The sequence below is a fragment of the Geotrypetes seraphini genome, chromosome 4 (assembly GCF_902459505.1).
Source record: "Geotrypetes seraphini chromosome 4, aGeoSer1.1, whole genome shotgun sequence".
In the NCBI taxonomy this organism is placed as follows: Eukaryota; Metazoa; Chordata; class Amphibia; order Gymnophiona; family Dermophiidae; genus Geotrypetes; species Geotrypetes seraphini.
Window position 1 is genome coordinate 89701199 of NC_047087.1, and position 17818 is coordinate 89719016.

The 17818-nt window shown below is 45.7% G+C and overlaps 1 protein-coding gene across 7 annotated transcripts in view; it reads left to right on the forward strand.

The window, feature by feature from the left end:
* Positions 1-17818, forward strand: part of MORC1 (MORC family CW-type zinc finger 1) — a 178542-nt gene that overhangs the window by 119054 nt on the left and 41670 nt on the right. For all 7 annotated transcript variants that reach the window (XM_033943801.1, XM_033943804.1, XM_033943803.1 and 4 more), the window contains one exon: positions 7351-7485. In XM_033943801.1, the coding sequence (XP_033799692.1) occupies positions 7351-7485 (135 nt within the window). The remainder of the gene's footprint in view (positions 1-7350; positions 7486-17818) is intronic.

The following is a 17818-nucleotide window of genomic DNA, read 5'->3' on the forward strand; positions in this document are numbered from 1 at the left end:
TCGACAGGCAAACCATGCTAACTCTTGTCCTACTGATGATTCAATGAAGGTGCATGTACTGTTCTTCAGGCCTGTATTACTCTCAGTGGTATCAAACACCAGTCCCCGACTTTTCTCCAAAGACTCTACTCATCCAGTACTGTGAGACAGGCTTCAGTTTGCTGTTTGCCAGTTCCTTGGCCAATTTTTGGAACTCCAAGTAATCTCTCTTCTCCATTGCCAGTGACAAGTACTGCAATTCTGTCAACCATTTCTTTACTACCAGTAATGCCTAGGAGAAATTTTCCATCCCAATGCAGCAATAATGGAGTTTCTATTTCATCAAAGAATTCAACCTTCAGAGTGTCTGCCTTCTTATGGTTCTTGCACCGTGAATGTCGGAGTGTCATATCATTTACATCATGGCCAAGTGCTTTGGCAGCAGCACCAATGACAAGTGTAGCGCCCTTGTCTGCCAAATTAACACGATCTAACACTCCAGCAACTTCAGGATGTGCAAGGATGCTCACCTTCAGCTGTTTTGACCAAAACTGGAACAAGGGGTTCTGCTAACTTCAAAATCATCATCTTGAACAGCTGTCAAGAGTCAACTTCAGCAATATTCTTGGAATCAGATAATCCACTAGTCAGAGGGAGAGAAGTAGCAGTTGGTTGTGTAGAACTACTGACAATGACATTTTCTGCCTCTACTTTGGCTGCAACTTACTAAATCGTTCTCATGCTCTCTTTCTATCCTCATTCTTTGTAAGTGCCTGTCATGCTGCATGATGAAACATCTTGCCTATGCATGATTATAAATTTCTGCCTCCTTCGATAATGCATCACTGGTAGCAACATCAAACAGATGGACGAGACATTGTTTGAAGGATACTTGATTTACCAGATCATGTTCGTTGCATCTGTGCTGGTTCTTTCTTAGCTTCTCATATTCATCATAAAGCTTCATCAATATGTGAATCCCTGAGTATGTTTGGTGATGTGCTATTCTTGTATGCTGCCAAATTTCCAAGACCTTGAACATAGCCAGATAAGCTGCCTGTTTCAAAGCAGCCTTTTTGTCATTGTGTAAGTATATCATCAATCGAATAACATCCCCATTGGTTGGAAGATGTGAACTAGACATTTCCATCAGTGCCCTTCCCTGGCATTCATACTTCAACACTGCTTCTAGTCTTTGACATTCTTATTTCTTAGGGTCCCTTTTATCAAGCTGTGCTAGAGGTTTTTAGTGTGATCCAACACGGTAAATGCTGCAATGCTCATAGAATTCCTATGAGCATCAGAGCACTTACCTTGCTGGCCAGCGCTAAAAATCTCTAATGTAGCTTGATAGAAGGGGGGGGGTTAGTTGTTTGGTGGGGGGGGGGTTTATTTATCAATTTTTACAATATTCCCAAGTATAACATCTTATACAGTAAGATTGTAATTAAGACTAAAAAGAAAATAAAAGGAAAGAAATACAGTATGAGAAATATTAACATATTCTCCTTAAATAAGCAATCTATAGTCCACAATTATTATTATGATCCAAGACTTCAAGAGTGACAATAACAAACTAGGAAAATCAATAATGATCTTAAGAAAATCTAAGTGACTAAGGTCGCAGGGAGTAATTAACTATGTGTCTCAGTTATTACTTCCATTGTTTCACCTTTCTCAAGATGTTTCAAAGCTACAAACTTTGTTAGGTGTGTCTGATCAAAGAAAACATTTATCTGAACCATAATGAACAATACATTTACAAGGAAATCTAAGAAAAAATTTCCCCCCCCCCCACTGAAATTACTCCAGATTTTAATAACAGGAACTGCTTTCTACGTTTTTGAATCTCTTTGGTTACATCTGGAAAGATCTGTACTTTCTGACCCAGTTCTTATCTGGCGCCAATGCCACAGTCACCAACAATGTTGCCGGTATAACCAATTAACTTATTGAGGTTTCCAATAGTGTAGTAACATCCAATTGTGGTTCCTGTTGTCCCTCATTAGTCAATTGCTAATCCAATTTTCTAACAGGCAAATAGAATACCTGTATAAAAGGTGGAATTAATTTCTCTGAAACTGAAAAAATCTCCAGGAAATATTTCTTTAACATTTCCCTGGGGGACATAGAAGGAACCCTAGGGAAATTTAGGAACCACAAATTATTGGCACGATGGCCATTTTCAGTCATTTCCAACTTTCCGCCTAATATTCATACTATCTTTAATCACAGTTTCTTGTACTTGTTTGACCCCTGTTATTTCGGATTCATTTTTCTGAGACATAGTTTTAATTGAGGTAATTTCTAATTGTAATACATTCAGTTCTTGTTCCTGTTTATCAATTTTCGTTTCCAGCACTTTAATTTGTGGATTCAGTGAGTTTCCCAATTTAACAACTAAGTCTATTGTTATTTCAGTGGGTTTTTCAATCATAAAGAAGGAAACCTCACCTCCCAAGTTTGTAGATTTTTCGATGGTCCAGCCGTAGTTTCACTTTCCAGACTCAAAAAGTCTTTCAGTAAATCCGTATCATAGCCCGCAGATGAACAGGCCTCCTGGGTTACAGGGACTGCCTCGTTGGGCGCACCTGGTTCCCCCGGCGAGCTAGTACGCTGCGGTTGGGGGGAGTGTCTCTTGTTTCAGGGCTCAGCATGACCTCTAGCCCAGGGATTCTGGCGGCGTCACTCTATGCCGCTGAGCCCTGCAGGCGATTCCCTGAAGTTATCGACTCCCTCTGAAGACGGTTCAAGAGCTGTTCGATAGTGAGGGGAGAAGGATTTTCAGAGTGCCGCGCACTTCTCCCTCTCCTCTTAGGCATGAGGAAACTCTCAATCAAAACTGAGCAGGTAAGGTAAAAATTCTAATTCTACCGAACACTCAAGAGACGCTTCCCGACTTCAGCTACTTGCGGCCATCTTGGATCGGTGTCCACTTTCAAATCCTAAGTGGCAACAGTTTTTATCCTAAAAATTCCAATCAATAAATAAAATGTGACTTCAACTTGGTTTTCATCTGTGTATTTATCATTAAATTATCTGCTTTACAGCAGTACTACTACTAAGTTGTTACTATTCAGATAACAATAAAACTGTTGTTGTCAATAACAGCTTCAAAGCTATTTGGTGTCCAGCCAATATTAAGTACCGTATTTTCACGCATATAACGCGCGCGTTATACGCGTTTTTACCTACCGCGCATACCCCTCGCGCGTTATACGCGTGAGCGCGGTATACAAAAATTTTTTTACATAGTTCCCACCCCGCCCGACGCCCGATTCCCCCCCCCCCCCAGCAGGACCGCTCACACCCCCACCCCGAACGACCGCTCGCACGCGCTCCCACCCGCACCCGCATCCACGATCGGAGCAAGAGGGAGCCCAAGCCCTCTTGCCCGGCCGACTCCCCAACTCCTCGACAATATCGGGCCAGGAAGGAGCCCAAACCCTCCTGGCCACGGCGACCCCCTACCCCCACCCCGCACTACATTACGGGCAGGAGGGATCCCAGGCCCTCCTGCCCTCGACGCAAACCCCCCTCCCTCCAACAACCGCCCCCCCCAAGAACCTCCGACCGCCCCCCCCAGCCGACCCGCGACCCCCCTGGCCGACCCCCACGACACCCCCACCCCCCTTCCCCGTACCTTTGGTAGTTGGCCGGACAGACGGGAGCCAAACCCGCCTGTCCGGCAGGCAGCCAACGACGGAATGAGGCCGGATTGGCCCATCCGTCCCAAAGCTCCGCCTACTGGTGGGGCCTAAGGCGCGTGGGCCAATCAGAATAGGCCCTGGAGCCTTAGGTCCCACCTGGGGGCGCGGCCTGAGGCACATGGGCCCAACCCGACCATGTGCCTCAGGCCGCGCCCCCAGGTGGGACCTAAGGCTCCAGGGCCTATTCTGATTGGCCCACGTGCCTTAGGCCTCACCAGTAGGCGGAGCTTTGGGACGGATGGGCCAATCCGGCCTCATTCCGTCGTTGGCTGCCTGCCGGACAGGCGGGTTTGGCTCCCGTCTGTCCCAACTACACAAAGGTACGGGGAAGGCGGGTGGGGGTGTCGTGGGGGTCGGCCAGGGGGGTCGCGGGTCTTTATAGTGCTCATGCCTAACTCATTGTCTTTATAGTGCTCATGTCTTTATAGTGCTCATGCCTAACTCAGGGTTACCCGTGTGTCCATTTTTGCGTGCGTGTGTGTACACGCGCCGGAATGAGATATTGTCATCACAACAGCCCGATTCAGCCCTTCCCTGCAGCAACAATACAGATAAGTGATGGCAGTAACTTTCCGTGCCGCTGACACAGCTGAAACCTGAACACAGTAACTCATTTGAGTTCGCTGCACAGTCTCTTCTCGTGGGCTCTTATTAGACTCTCTGCTGTGTCTTCCAGAAGGGAGGATATTTAGTGGGCAAGCCATAAGCTTCTAATAAAAGCATTTATGAGGGGGCGGTCGGAGGTTCTTGGGGGGGGCGGTCGTTGGAGGGAGGGGGGTTTGCGTCGAGGGCAGGAGGGCCTGGGATCTCTCCTGCCCGTAATGTAGTGCGTGGTGGGGGTAGGGGGTCGCCGTGGCCAGGAGGGTTTGGGCTCCCTTCTGGCCCGATATTGTCGAGGAGTCGGCGGTCCTTCGGGGTGGGGGTGCGAGTGGTCCTGCCGGGGGGGGGGGGGCAGGGCGGGTAAACGGAGAGTCAGGACAGCGCACGGAGAGTCGGGGAGGGCGAAAGGAGAGTCGGGGTGGCCAGAGGAGAGTCGGGGCGGGCGAAAGGACAGTCGGGCAGCATGCGCGGTATACCCGTGAGCGCGGTATACAAAAGGTTTTGTACATAAAATCGTGGTTTCTGTGCGCTATACCCGTGTGCGCGTTTTACACGGGTGCGCGTTATCTGCGTGAAAATACGGTAACTAACAGTTTCTAAAAACATCATTGCATTGTTATGAGTAGCCAGCAGCATTATGAGGCTTCTGTAGAACCATGAGTGACCTCTAAATTTATCCCAAACTACTTTAAGTTTTAACCATATCTTATGTAAATTAGGTAGAACTTATTCAGATTTGTGGAGGCATGTTCTGATAAGGTTGAATGTTTACCATAGTCTTATGGACCACCCTAACACGCATGTGTAGCAGTTACCACAGGACACCTGAGCATATCCCAGGGTGTTCCATTTTAAACAGTGTTAGGTGGATGTTGGTGCCTAAAGCAGCTTAGTAAAAGGGACCCAACGTTTTTTTAAAAAAAAAAACAAGTCAATATTCAGATGGCGATCAGCATTTTTTTTTATGATGACCATTGCCAACTTCATTAGTCCTGAATATTAAATGGTAGGCCATGTGCAGGCACCAGCACTGAATATTGTGATATGCAAGGTATGCCTGCTTGGGCTGTTCCTAAGGTAAAGCCCACTGCTAGAGCAGATAATGCCCAAGTTGCTCTGTTTAAACCTCAAGGTAACCTTTTACCTACATTTACTCCTGGGTCCAGCAGAGGGAGTGCTGGTGCCAGAATGCAGGTTTCCCTTCCCCCACTTAGTCAGGGAAGAAAAGTCAGGATATTCGGCACACCTGAGCGTTTGGGGCGTGGTCCTCAACTTCTAAACCTCAGGTCTGCCTGGCTAGAAGGGGGAGAAGGAAACAGGGAATGAAGGCAGGCAGTCGCAAAGCTCAGGGCTGGGAGCTCTGCAAAGCTGTTCAGTTCCTGAGCAGATGGAACTGGTAGAGGCTGGAGCAGAGTCACCTGAAAGGCCTTTGGAAGAGTTCTAACCCATGGAACTGGATTTGGAGCCGGAGTCTTACCCTGAGTTAACGGCCTGCACACAGCCCATGGAAGTCTGCTAACCAAAGGCAAGTGTCCAGTGCTGTATAACTGTGGATTACAAGTGTCCAGATTTTTCTGGAAGGCATATTTTTGAGCAGTTCTGACTGTGTTTGTTTGAAGGTGGTGGGGGTTAGCCCCATATTAAATGTGGAGGGATAGAGGGCCATATCTTGGCAATATTCCATCACGTGGAGCACACCACCTTGTCCAGCACTACTGCGGCTGGAGGAATCAGTGCCAGTGCACTGATTCAGGCACAAGTCTTTTTGGTGAAGAATAAGGACTTATGCTGGGACTATATTTTAGATGTGCAGAGAAGTTCTATTGTTTGGAACGTTTGCTACAGAAAAGAATCCTTTTTGTGGAGGTTTAAGGTTTCCAGTTTTGAGTTTTGAAACCTCTTTCTTTTGGAGAACTATGATACTGCAATAGGATTGTTAAGTTTACCTCTTTTGAACATTTCAAGGACTTACCTCTTGACAGCTATTGCCTGACAAAGTTAGGTTTTTTTTGATTACTTTATTTTGAAGACTGATGTCAAGCTGATGTGTGAAGCAACCATTTCGTTTTGGAAATTGCACCATTAAATCCGGTCCAGGTTTTGTTTTCTTACTTACCAGTTTGCAGTGTGTTTTTTCCTTTTTGGCTTAAATCCTGACTTACTTACTCTTGTGTTGCTAGCCGCAGCACACAAGAGCCAAAACTTCTGTGTCCCAGCGGCTCGGGACACATTGCCCTGTCCCCGCTGGTGACAATATCGGGGCTAATTGTCCTACTGTTAGCCACAGAGCTTATGTGGGACCTGGCTGAATATCAACCGTCACCCACATAACTTTTCAAATCATTTTTTAACCTTAGGTGCCCCTTCCTTCCATTCCCCTTCTCCCCATCCCATTCCCCTTCACCCTCTCCCCGCAAGTCCTCCTTCTGGAACATCTCAGTCCCTTTTCCCCAGAACATCTCCTCAACTCCCCTTTCCAGTTTTGATAAGCTCTCCTGAGCTTACATCAGATCCATGGTGGTCCAGTGAGGGCAATGGGAACAAGAGCAAACCCCTTGCTCTCCTGCCCCTAGTGGTAACATCCTCAAAATGTCCTACCCCTAGTGGTAGCATCCTCAAAATGGCTGCTATGACCTCTCACGACAGCCTCGCTGTACTGCTGGTCTAAATTTGCCCTGTTAGCTATACATTTGCTGGCACTAAATATTGCATGCACCCGCATAACTGCTGGACTCTCCCCAATACCGCCCCCTTTACCACCCCCGACCTACCCACGTTCTATATGGCTGGTCAGAACCAATATTCAGTGGCACTGCCTAGTTGAATGCCACTGAATATCAGTAGCTGGGCAGCTCCAATCAATATAAGCAGGCAGGATACAATTGGGCAGATTGTGTTTAATATGCTAAAAAAGCAAATATAATGCATTTGGCACCAGTGACAATCTATTAAGTCTTTAGGTATCAGGCTCTGTGCTTATCTTCATTATGGCATATATTTAGCATTAGATGCTGTTCTCCAGCCATGGATTTTGGGAGATAATTGACTTCTTTCTCTCAAGATCATAAAGGAGCGTTCCAATTCTGGAATGAATTTGGTTACCTGGGTGGTGTTGAGAAGTGGTTCGAGGCGCCCTCAGATGCAGTTCAGTATAAGAGAAGGCGTGCATTGGAGATTCCAGCTATGATTCAATGTGGTAAGTTCAGATGGTTAGACTGTTTTGTTGTTATATGCAATTCCACATTGATTTTCTAGGTATATAGTGCCAAAATTAAGCGTTGCACACACACACACACACAAGGATCATTTCAGCCAGGTAATAGCCATTTGTACAGCAATTCCCAAAACTTTTAAAGACATGGCATACTTGGTACTGGATTTATTTTAGTAAGGCACACCCCTATTTACCAAGAGTGTGGAGGAGGAACTTAATGGTTAGAGTAGCAGCCAGGAAACCAGAAAAACTGGGATTCAAATACCACGTGTGACCTTGAGTAGGTTCTTTTATCCTCCATTTCCTTATGTACAAACTTATCTTGAAGATCCTCTAAGTACAGGAAAATACCTTCTGAACTAATACTGAAAATGGCATGAGCTACAGTACACAATATCCTTGCCTTCTCTCCCCCCCCCCAATTCTCACTGTGTGAACATAATTTTCTCTTCTCTCCCACCCTCCTGGCATCAACATCTTCCTTTCCCTGACCTGTGGCTTCATTACCATACTTTCCTTCTCTTCCCTAGTGCTGTACCATTTTCTTTTGTCTTCATCAGCGCCTTTCCTCCTAGCCCCTTCAGCATCAATACTTTCCCTTCCCCCCTATTCCCCTGATATCAGCCCCTTTTTGCAGTCCTCTGAATGGCCTCTAGTTGAGAAGGGGAAATGGGTAAGCAACATTTCTAACCTGTTTCTACTTTCTCTATCAATTTCTTTCTGAAGGCAGAAAGGTGTACAAATAAAAGTGTCTTTCAACTCATCTGATTGATCTTTATTCATCCAAAGTCACTCGACCCGACATGTACATGTTTCGGCCCTAAGGCCTTCGTCAGGAGTCTATAAGTCATATACAGAAACATCAGTGAAACATATAAACACACATAAAAATATAATAATTATTAAAAATTAATAAAAACAAGCACAACGAATAGCAATATATAAAAAAACAGCAAATTACATCAATAAAATATAAATATATGTAAATATAAAAATGAAAAAATGGATACAGACATACATGTTATTTAATCAATATAATTAATATTATCCATATAAAAAAATATAATTAATATCATACATATAAAAAATATATCATATATATAAAAATGGACAAAAAATGCATATAATTCGATAAAAATATATAACTAATATAACATATATAAATCATAAAATATTCCATAATAAATATTTCATAATAAATAATAACCACTGTGCAGAAGAGACCACAAAAAATAAAGACTATATAAGACTTATGTAAAAATAAAAATAATCAATGATATACTATCAATCAAACGATAAAAACTGAGAAGACTGAATGTCTGAAATGTATAAAGACAACTACAGTACCTTGAAGATCTTTGGGTATATGAACTATGATGTAAACCACTTGGAATGCCGTATGTGTCCAAATAAAGCTTAAAGTAAAATACAAAACAGAGACTATGTCAAAAAGCAAAAAACAAAGACACAAAAAACTAATGGATATGCCACACAAGGCAAACAAAAAGAAAAAGAAGACCTTAAAAACACAAAAAGAGGTCAAAAAAGAAGGGGGTAAAAGGAAGGTGTACAAAAAATGTGGATAAAATGCCAGAAAAAATGAATACTGAAACTAAAATGCCGGAAGAAACACAATTAAAGTATGTAGATAAAATACCGAAAAAAATGATGAATATAAATACCGGGAGGAACACAACTGAAGTCGGAAGAATAAATACTAGACAACGAGCTTACCAGAGCAACAATGTGCTCAAACTTTGCGATAAATAAAATTCTAAGTAAAAATACAGTGACAGAAAGAACGGAGAAGGTGCATAAAATCATAAGAGATAAGAGTATGGAAAAAACTTACCAAAACGTCGTAGTGTCGCGACCTTGCAGTAAATGAAAATCTAAAAAGCAAGTAAGTCGCAAAGTACTGTGCATAAATAGAGAACTACGCAAAACGTGATGACATCATATAAAACTTTGGACGCAAAATACAGTGCATAAACGGAGAGGCCACGCAAAATGTAATGACATCATCTTGGAACTTAAAAACGTACATAAATAAAGATATGCCAAGAATATATGAAGAAAAGAAAAAAACATAATGTAAAAGTGAAACGAGTCAGATAAACATTAAAAAATGTGGCAAACAAAATATGCCATGAATATATGTGTGGAAAAAATATACAAAAATTAAAATGAAAAAAGGGGGGGGAAAAAAAACTGACATGTGGCAAATGAGAGACATAAAGGCTCACATACAAGATCTCAAATCTAAATCACTATTTAGACCATGTGGAATGATAGTATTATAATTATGAATAAAACGCTGTTCTTCCCTGACAAGAAAATTATCAGGATTGCCTCCTCTCCATTTACTTTTAATAACTTTCAAAATGAAAAACTTTAAATCAGCAATACAATGTCCAGGCATACATTTGCAATCGATGCATGGAGATGGATAGCTTGAAATGTCAGGTAAGACTATTGGAAGGAACAGTGATGGAACTCGAAGACAGAATCCGAGCACAGGAGAAGATGCTAGTGGAGTACAGCCCAAACGACGAGGTCAAGGAACTAGAAATGTTCATAGAGGAAGCTCATCAGCACCACGTAGAGATCCCAGGGCTGGAAAACTGTACTCAGGAAACCGATGTGAGGAGAGAAGACACCCATGCAAACACAGAAGAAACCGAAGACGAGGTAGGAGACAACCGCACATCAGGAGGAATAGTGAGAGCACAGGAAGACATCGCCCCACCCAAAGAACAGGAAACAAGTTCAAGAGTATCATTGGAGGAAGAAGACTGGCCCTACTCCAAGGACGTGGACCTACGCCCCCCAAGGAATCCCCGAATAAAGAAGATGGGGATCATCGTAGGCGACTCCATTATACGACATGTGGACAGCCACACCGCAGGAGGAAGAGAGGACAGAGTCGTCACCTGTCTGCCTGGAGCAAGAGTGAAGGATGTGACCAACAGGATCTCCAGGATCATAGATGGCGCACGGGGAGAGGACACCGCTGTGCTTATCCACGTGGGAACAAATGATGTGAGCGGGCGGAAGTATGACAGGGAAGAGCTGAAGGGCCAGCTCCGCTCACTTGGAAGAAAACTGAAGATCAGGGAGGTGAAGGTGGCCTTCTCTGAGATCCTCCCAGTACCAAGAGCGGATGGAAAGAGACAAGGGGAATTGCAAGTAATCAACGCCTGGATGAGACGATGGTGCGAAGAAGAAGGCTTCGACTTCGTGCGCAACTGGACGGCGTTCTGGGGAAAAAGCAAGTACTACAGAAGGGACGGACTACACCTCAACAAAGAAGGAGCAAGAGTTTTGGCAGGCAACATGAAGAAGGCAATCGAGAAGGCTTTAAACTGAAAGATAGGGGAAAGCCGACAGTCGACCACCGGTCGATGGCACGGATAGCAGGATGCCCCGACGAAGAAGCCAAGGAAAACTACTCCTACACAAGAGAAGACGACCTCATGGCAAATAAGGGAGAAAAAGCAGGAAGGGACAAATCAGACACAGGAAGGGACGACCACACAGCAAACAAGGGTGATAACACAGGAGCAGTTAAGGATATCGTAATTGAAACTACAGGGACGGCCAAGAGTAGAAGGTCCAAAAAGGTAACACGTAGGGAACTTAGATGTATGTATACGAATGCTAGAAGTCTAGGTAACAAAATGGGGGAACTAGAGACAATAGCAAGACATGACATATTGGATATCATTGGCATAACAGAAACATGGTGGAATGAAGAAAACAAATGGGACACAGTACTACAGGGATACAAGCTGTATAGAAGAGATCGAGTAGGGCAGAAAGGTGGAGGTATTGCTCTATATATTAAAGAGGGAATAGATTCTGTTGAAATGGTTACAACAGAAATGAAAGAGAAGCTTGAGTCACTCTGGATCAAGATTCCTGGTCAATTTGGAGCAGATACGAAAATTGGCCTTTACTATCGTCCCCCAGGACAGGCGGAGGAAACTGACTCAGAAATGATGGAGGAAATCAAACAAGAATGCAAGACAGGCAATGTAATTATATTGGGAGACTTCAATTTCCCAGGGATAGACTGGAAACTAGCAACCTCCAACTGCGGCAAGGAGGCCAAGTTCCTAGAGGTGCTAGGGGATTGCTTCCTGGAACAAATGGTAAAAGAGCCGACAAGAGGCAACGCCACCTTGGACTTGGTCCTAAATGGCCTCACGGGACCGATAACAGTAGTGGAAGTCATGGTTCCACTGGGAACGAGTGATCACAATGTAATTAACTTTAAACTTGACATCGGGAAAGGGAAACATGCCAAAACCTTAACCACCACATTGAACTTTAAAAAGGGTAAATACGATAGCATGAGAGCCATGGTAGAAAAACGACTCGAAAAGAAGGTGGACAAACTTGAAACGGTAGATCAGGCATGGTCCCTACTGAAAAATACTATCACAGAAGCACAAGATCTCTACATTCCAAGGATTTCCAAAGATCGGAGATCAAAGAGCAAAAGAGAACCGGCATGGCTTACCAAACAGGTGAAGGAAGCCATAAAAGAAAAGAAGGACTCTTTCAAAAAATGGAAATACATAAAGACAACCGAAGCCTGGAACAAACATAAAGATGATCAGAAGAAATGTCACAAGGCGGTGAGGAATGCAAAACAGGAATATGAGGAAAAAATAGCCCAGGAGGCCAAAAACTTCAAGCCCTTCTTTAGATATGTGAAAGGGAAAAAACCTGCAAAAGAGGCAGTCGGACCCTTGGACGACCAGGGAAGAAAAGGGTACATCAAGGAAGATAAACAAATCGCAGACAAACTAAATTCCTTCTTTGCGTCCGTCTTTACGAAGGAGGACACCTCAACAATACCTGAAGCGGAGAAAGTGTTTGCAGGAGAAATAGAAGACAGCCTCACCACAGTTGAAGTGGACTTAGACCAGATATACTATCAGATCGACAAACTTAAAAGTGACAAATCCCCTGGACCGGATGGAATTCACCCGAGAGTCTTAAAGGAATTGAAGGTTGAAATCGGAGAGTTATTGCAAAAACTTGCAAACCTGACAATCAGAACTGGACAGATACCGGACGACTGGAGGATAGCGAACGTCACCCCAATTTTCAAAAAAGGATCGAGAGGGGAACCGGGCAACTATAGACCTGTGAGTCTTACGTCTGTCCCCGGCAAGATGGTTGAAGCACTGATCAAGGATAGCATGGTCCGGCACTTGGACGCACACGACTTGATGAAACCCAGTCAACATGGATTCAGGAAAGGGAAATCATGTTTGACGAATTTACTCCAATTTTTTGAGACCGTGAACGAGCAAATTGATAGTGGGAAGCCGGTGGACATAATATACTTGGACTTCCAGAAAGCGTTCGACAAAGTTCCACACGAAAGACTTCTCAGGAAACTACAAAGCCATGGCATAGAGGGGGATATACAAAGATGGATAGGCAAATGGCTGGAAAACCGAAAGCAGAGAGTGGGCATAAATGGGAAGTTCTCCGACTGGGAGAAAGTGACTAGTGGAGTACCCCAGGGCTCGGTACTTGGGCCGATCCTTTTTAATATTTATATCAATGATCTGGAGGAAGGAACATCCAGTGAGATCATCAAGTTTGCAGACGATACAAAACTATGCCGGGCGATCAGATCGCATGAGGATAGAGAGAAACTCCAGAGCGACTTGTGTCGGTTAGAAACATGGGCGGAGAAATGGCAGATGAAGTTCAATGTGGAGAAATGCAAGGTAATGCATTTAGGCAATAAGAATAAGGAATACGAGTATACAATGTCAGGTGCAACTCTGGGGAAGAGTGAACAAGAAAAGGACCTGGGTGTACTGATAGATAGGACCCTGAAGCCGTCGGCACAATGCGCGGCAGCGGCAAAGAAGGCAAATAGAATGTTGGGCATGATAAAGAAAGGAATCTCGAGTAGATCGGAGAAAGTTATAATGCCGCTTTATAGGGCAATGGTCAGACCACACTTGGAATACTGCGTCCAACATTGGTCTCCCTACCTAAAGAAGGATATAAAACTGCTGGAGAGGGTGCAGAGACGAGCAACAAAACTGGTGAAGGGTATGGAAAAACTGGAATACGAGGACAGACTTATAACACTAGGATTATTCTCCCTTGATAAAAGGAGACTGCGTGGGGATATGATCGAGACCTTCAAAATACTGAAAGGAATCGACAAAATAGAGCAGAGAAGATTATTTACATTGTCCAATTTGACACGGACTAGAGGACATGTAATGAAGCTAAGGGGGGACAGGTTCAGGACTAATGTCAGGAAGTTCTGCTTCACTCAGAGAGTGGTTGACACCTGGAATGCCCTCCCAGATGAGATTATTGCGGAATCGACCGTCCTAGGCTTCAAGAACAAACTAGATGCATATCTCCTTAAGAGAGGCATGTAAGGATATGGTGGACTATAAATTACAACAGGTGTACACCTGGCAGGGCCTCCGCGTGTGCGGATCGCCGGACTTGATGGACCGAAGGTCTGATCCGGAGATGGCATTTCTTATGTTCTTATGTTCTTATGTTCTTTATCATACCAATGTTCAACGATCGGTGCAGACTGTACATTTCTGCTAATGCAACTCCTATGCTCAATTATTCTAGTCTTGATCATACGTTTTGTCTTGCCAATATACCATTTATTACAAGGACAAATGATAGCGTAGATGACTTGTGATGTCTGACAATCACTATATTCCTTTAGATTAATTTTAATTCCGGTGACTGGATGTTCATAACTTACTACTGTCATACTGTGTTTACAAACGGAACAATGTCCGCAAGGTATATGTCCAACCGGAACATCACTAATAGATGGAAATTCTGGTAAAGCAGATGGTACTAGAATATCTCTCAGATTTTTATTTCTAGAGTATGCTATTACTGGTTCAATTTTTCTAAAACAATCATGAGACTGTAGAATATGCCAGTTTTTTCTAATGATACTTTGTATATCACTAGAGAGGTATGAAAACCTGAGAGTGCAAACTAATTCAGGTTTGGATATAACAGAACCTTGATGTAATAATTCATCTCTATGTTTCATTTGTGCTTTCTGGTAACACTCATCAACACAATCTTTCGGATATCCTCTGGCTATGAAATTATTACGCATTAGTGGGGCCTGTTTTTCAAATTCTTCAATATCTGTGCACAGTCTACGTAATCTTAAGAATTGTGAGAATCTATAAGAAAGATACAGATAGGAATTCCTATTTACATTTTACAAGTTTTCATAATAGGAGTCTTAAAAAAAACCTTCCTTTCTCACAATTCTTAAGATTACGTAGACTGTGCACAGATATTGAAGAATTTGAAAAACAGGCCCCACTAATGCGTAATAATTTCATAGCCAGAGGATATCCGAAAGATTGTGTTGATGAGTGTTACCAGAAAGCACAAATGAAACATAGAGATGAATTATTACATCAAGTTGCTGTTAGATCCAAACCTGAATTAGTTTGCACTCTCAGGTTTTCATACCTCTCTAGTGATAAAGTATCATTAGAAAAAACTGGCATATTCTACAGTCTCATGATTGTTTTAGAAAAATTGAACCAGTACCGTATTTTCGCGGATATAACGCGCACCTGTGTAAAACGCGCACAGGGGTATAGCGCGCAGAAATCACGATGATATGTACCAAAACTTTTCTATACCGCGCTCAGGCATATAACGCGCATGATGCCCGACGCTCCTTTCGCCCGCCCTGACTTTCCGTGCGCTGTCCCGACTCTCCGTTCACCCCCCCCTGACTTCCGTGCACTGCCCTGACTTTCCGTGCGCTGTCCTGACTCTCCGTTCACCCCCCCTGACTTTCCGTGCACTGTCCCCCCTTGAAGTCCTGTCCCCCCTTGAAGGTCTGTCCCCATCCTGAAAGCCTGATGCCCCCCCCCCGACGTCCGATACACCCCCCCCCCGGCAGGACCACTCGCACCCTCACCCCGAAGGACCGCCGACTCCCCAACAATATCGGGCCAGGAGGGAGCCCAAACCCTCCTGGCCACGGCGACCCCCTAACCCCACCCCGCACTACATTACGGGCAGGAGGGATCCCAGGCCCTCCTGCCCTCGACGCAAACCCCCTCCCCCCAACGACCGCCCCCCCCAAGAACCTCCGCCCGTCCCCCAGCCGACCCGCGACCCCCCTGGCCGACCCCCACGACACCCCCACCCGCCTTCCCCGTACCTTTGTGTAGTTGGGCCAGAAGGGAGCCCAAACCCTCCTGGCCACGGCGACCCCCTAACCCCACCCCGCACTACATTACGGGCAGGAGGGATCCCAGGCCCTCCTGCCCTCGACGCAAACCCCCCCCCCCCCCCCAACGACCGCCCCCCCCAAGAACCTCCGCCCGTCCCCCAGCCGACCCGCGACCCCCCTGGCCGACCCCCACGACCCCCCCACCCCCCTTCCCCGTACCTTTGGAAGTTGGCCGGACAGACGGGAGCCAAACCCGCCTGTCCGGCAGGCAGCCAACGAAGGAATGAGGCCGGATTGGCCCATCCGTCCTAAAGCTCCGCCTACTGGTGGGGCCTAAGGCGCGTGGGCCAATCAGAATAGGCCCTGGAGCCTTAGGTCCCACCTGGGGGCGCGGCCTGAGACACATGGTCGGGTTTGGCCCATGTGCCTCAGGCTGCGCCCCCAGGTGGGACCTAAGGCTCCAGGGCCTATTCTGATTGGCCCACGCGCCTTAGGCCCCACCAGTAGGCGGAGCTTTAGGACGGATGGGCCAATCCGGCCTCATTCCTTCGTTGGCTGCCTGCCGGACAGGCGGGTTTGGCTCCCGTCTGTCCGGCCAACTTCCAAAGGTACGGGGAAGGGGGGTGTGGGGGTCGGCCAGGGGGGTCGCGGGTCGGCTGGGGGGGCGGTCGGAGGTTCTTGGGGGGGGGGCGGTCGTTGGGGGGGGGGGGGTTGGCGTCGAGGGCAGGAGGGCCTGGGATCCCTCCTGCCCGTAATGTAGTGCGGGGTGGGGTTAGGGGGTCGCCGTGGCCAGGAGGGTTTGGGCTCCCTTCTGGCCCGACTACACAAAGTACGGGGAAGGCGGGTGGGGGTGTCGTGGGGGTCGGCCAGGGGGGTCGCGGGTCGGCTGGGGGACGGGCGGAGGTTCTTGGGGGGGGGCGGTCGTTGGGGGGAGGGGGTTTGCGTCGAGGGCAGGAGGGCCTGGGATCCCTCCTGCCCGTAATGTAGTGCGGGGTGGGGTTAGGGGGTCGCCGTGGCCAGGACGGTTTGGGCTCCCTCCTGGCCCGATATTGTTGGGGAGTCGGCGGTCCTTCGGGGTGAGGGTGCGAGTGGTCCTGCCGGGGGGGGGGGATGTATCGGACGTCGGGGAGTCGGCCGGGCAAGAGGGCTTGGGCTCCCTCTTGCTCCGATCGTGGATGCGGGTGCGGGTGGGAGCGCGTGCGAGCGGTCGTTCGGGGTGGGGGTGCGAGCGGTCCTGCTGGGGGGGTGAATCGGGCGTCGGGCGGGGTGGGAACTATGTTTAAAAACTTTTCTATACCGCGCTCAGGCATATAACGCGCGAGGGGTATGCGCGGTAGGTAAAATCGCGTATAACGCGCGCGTTATATCCGCGAAAATACGGTAATAGCATACTCTAGAAATAAAAATCTGAGAGATATTCTAGTACCATCTGCTTTACCAGAATTTCCATCTATTAGTGATGTTCCGGTTGGACATATACCTTGCGGACATTGTTCCGTTTGTAAACACAGTATGACAGTAGTAAGTTATGAACATCCAGTCACCGGAATTAAAATTAAAGGAATATAGTGATTGTCAGACATCACAAGTCATCCAAGCTATCATTTGTCCTTGTAATAAATGGTATATTGGCAAGACAAAACGTATGATCAAGACTAGAATAATTGAGCATAGGAGTTGCATTAGCAGAAATGTACAGTCTGCAATGATCGTTGAACATTGGTATGATAAAGGACATTGTATTGCTGATTTAAAGTTTTTCATTTTGAAAGTTATTAAAAGTAAATGGAGAGGAGGCAATCCTGATAATTTTCTTGTCAGGGAAGAACAGCGTTTTATTCATAATTATAATACTATCATTCCACATGGTCTAAATAGTGATTTAGATTTGAGATCTTGTATGTGAGCCTTTATGTCTCTCATTTGCCACATGTCAGTTTTTTCCTCCCCCTTTTTTCATTTTAATTTTAATTTTTGTATATTTTTTCCACACATATATTCATGGCATATTTTGTTTGCCACATTTTTTAATGTTTATCTGACTCGTTTCACTTTTACATTATGTTTTTTTCTTTTCTTCAT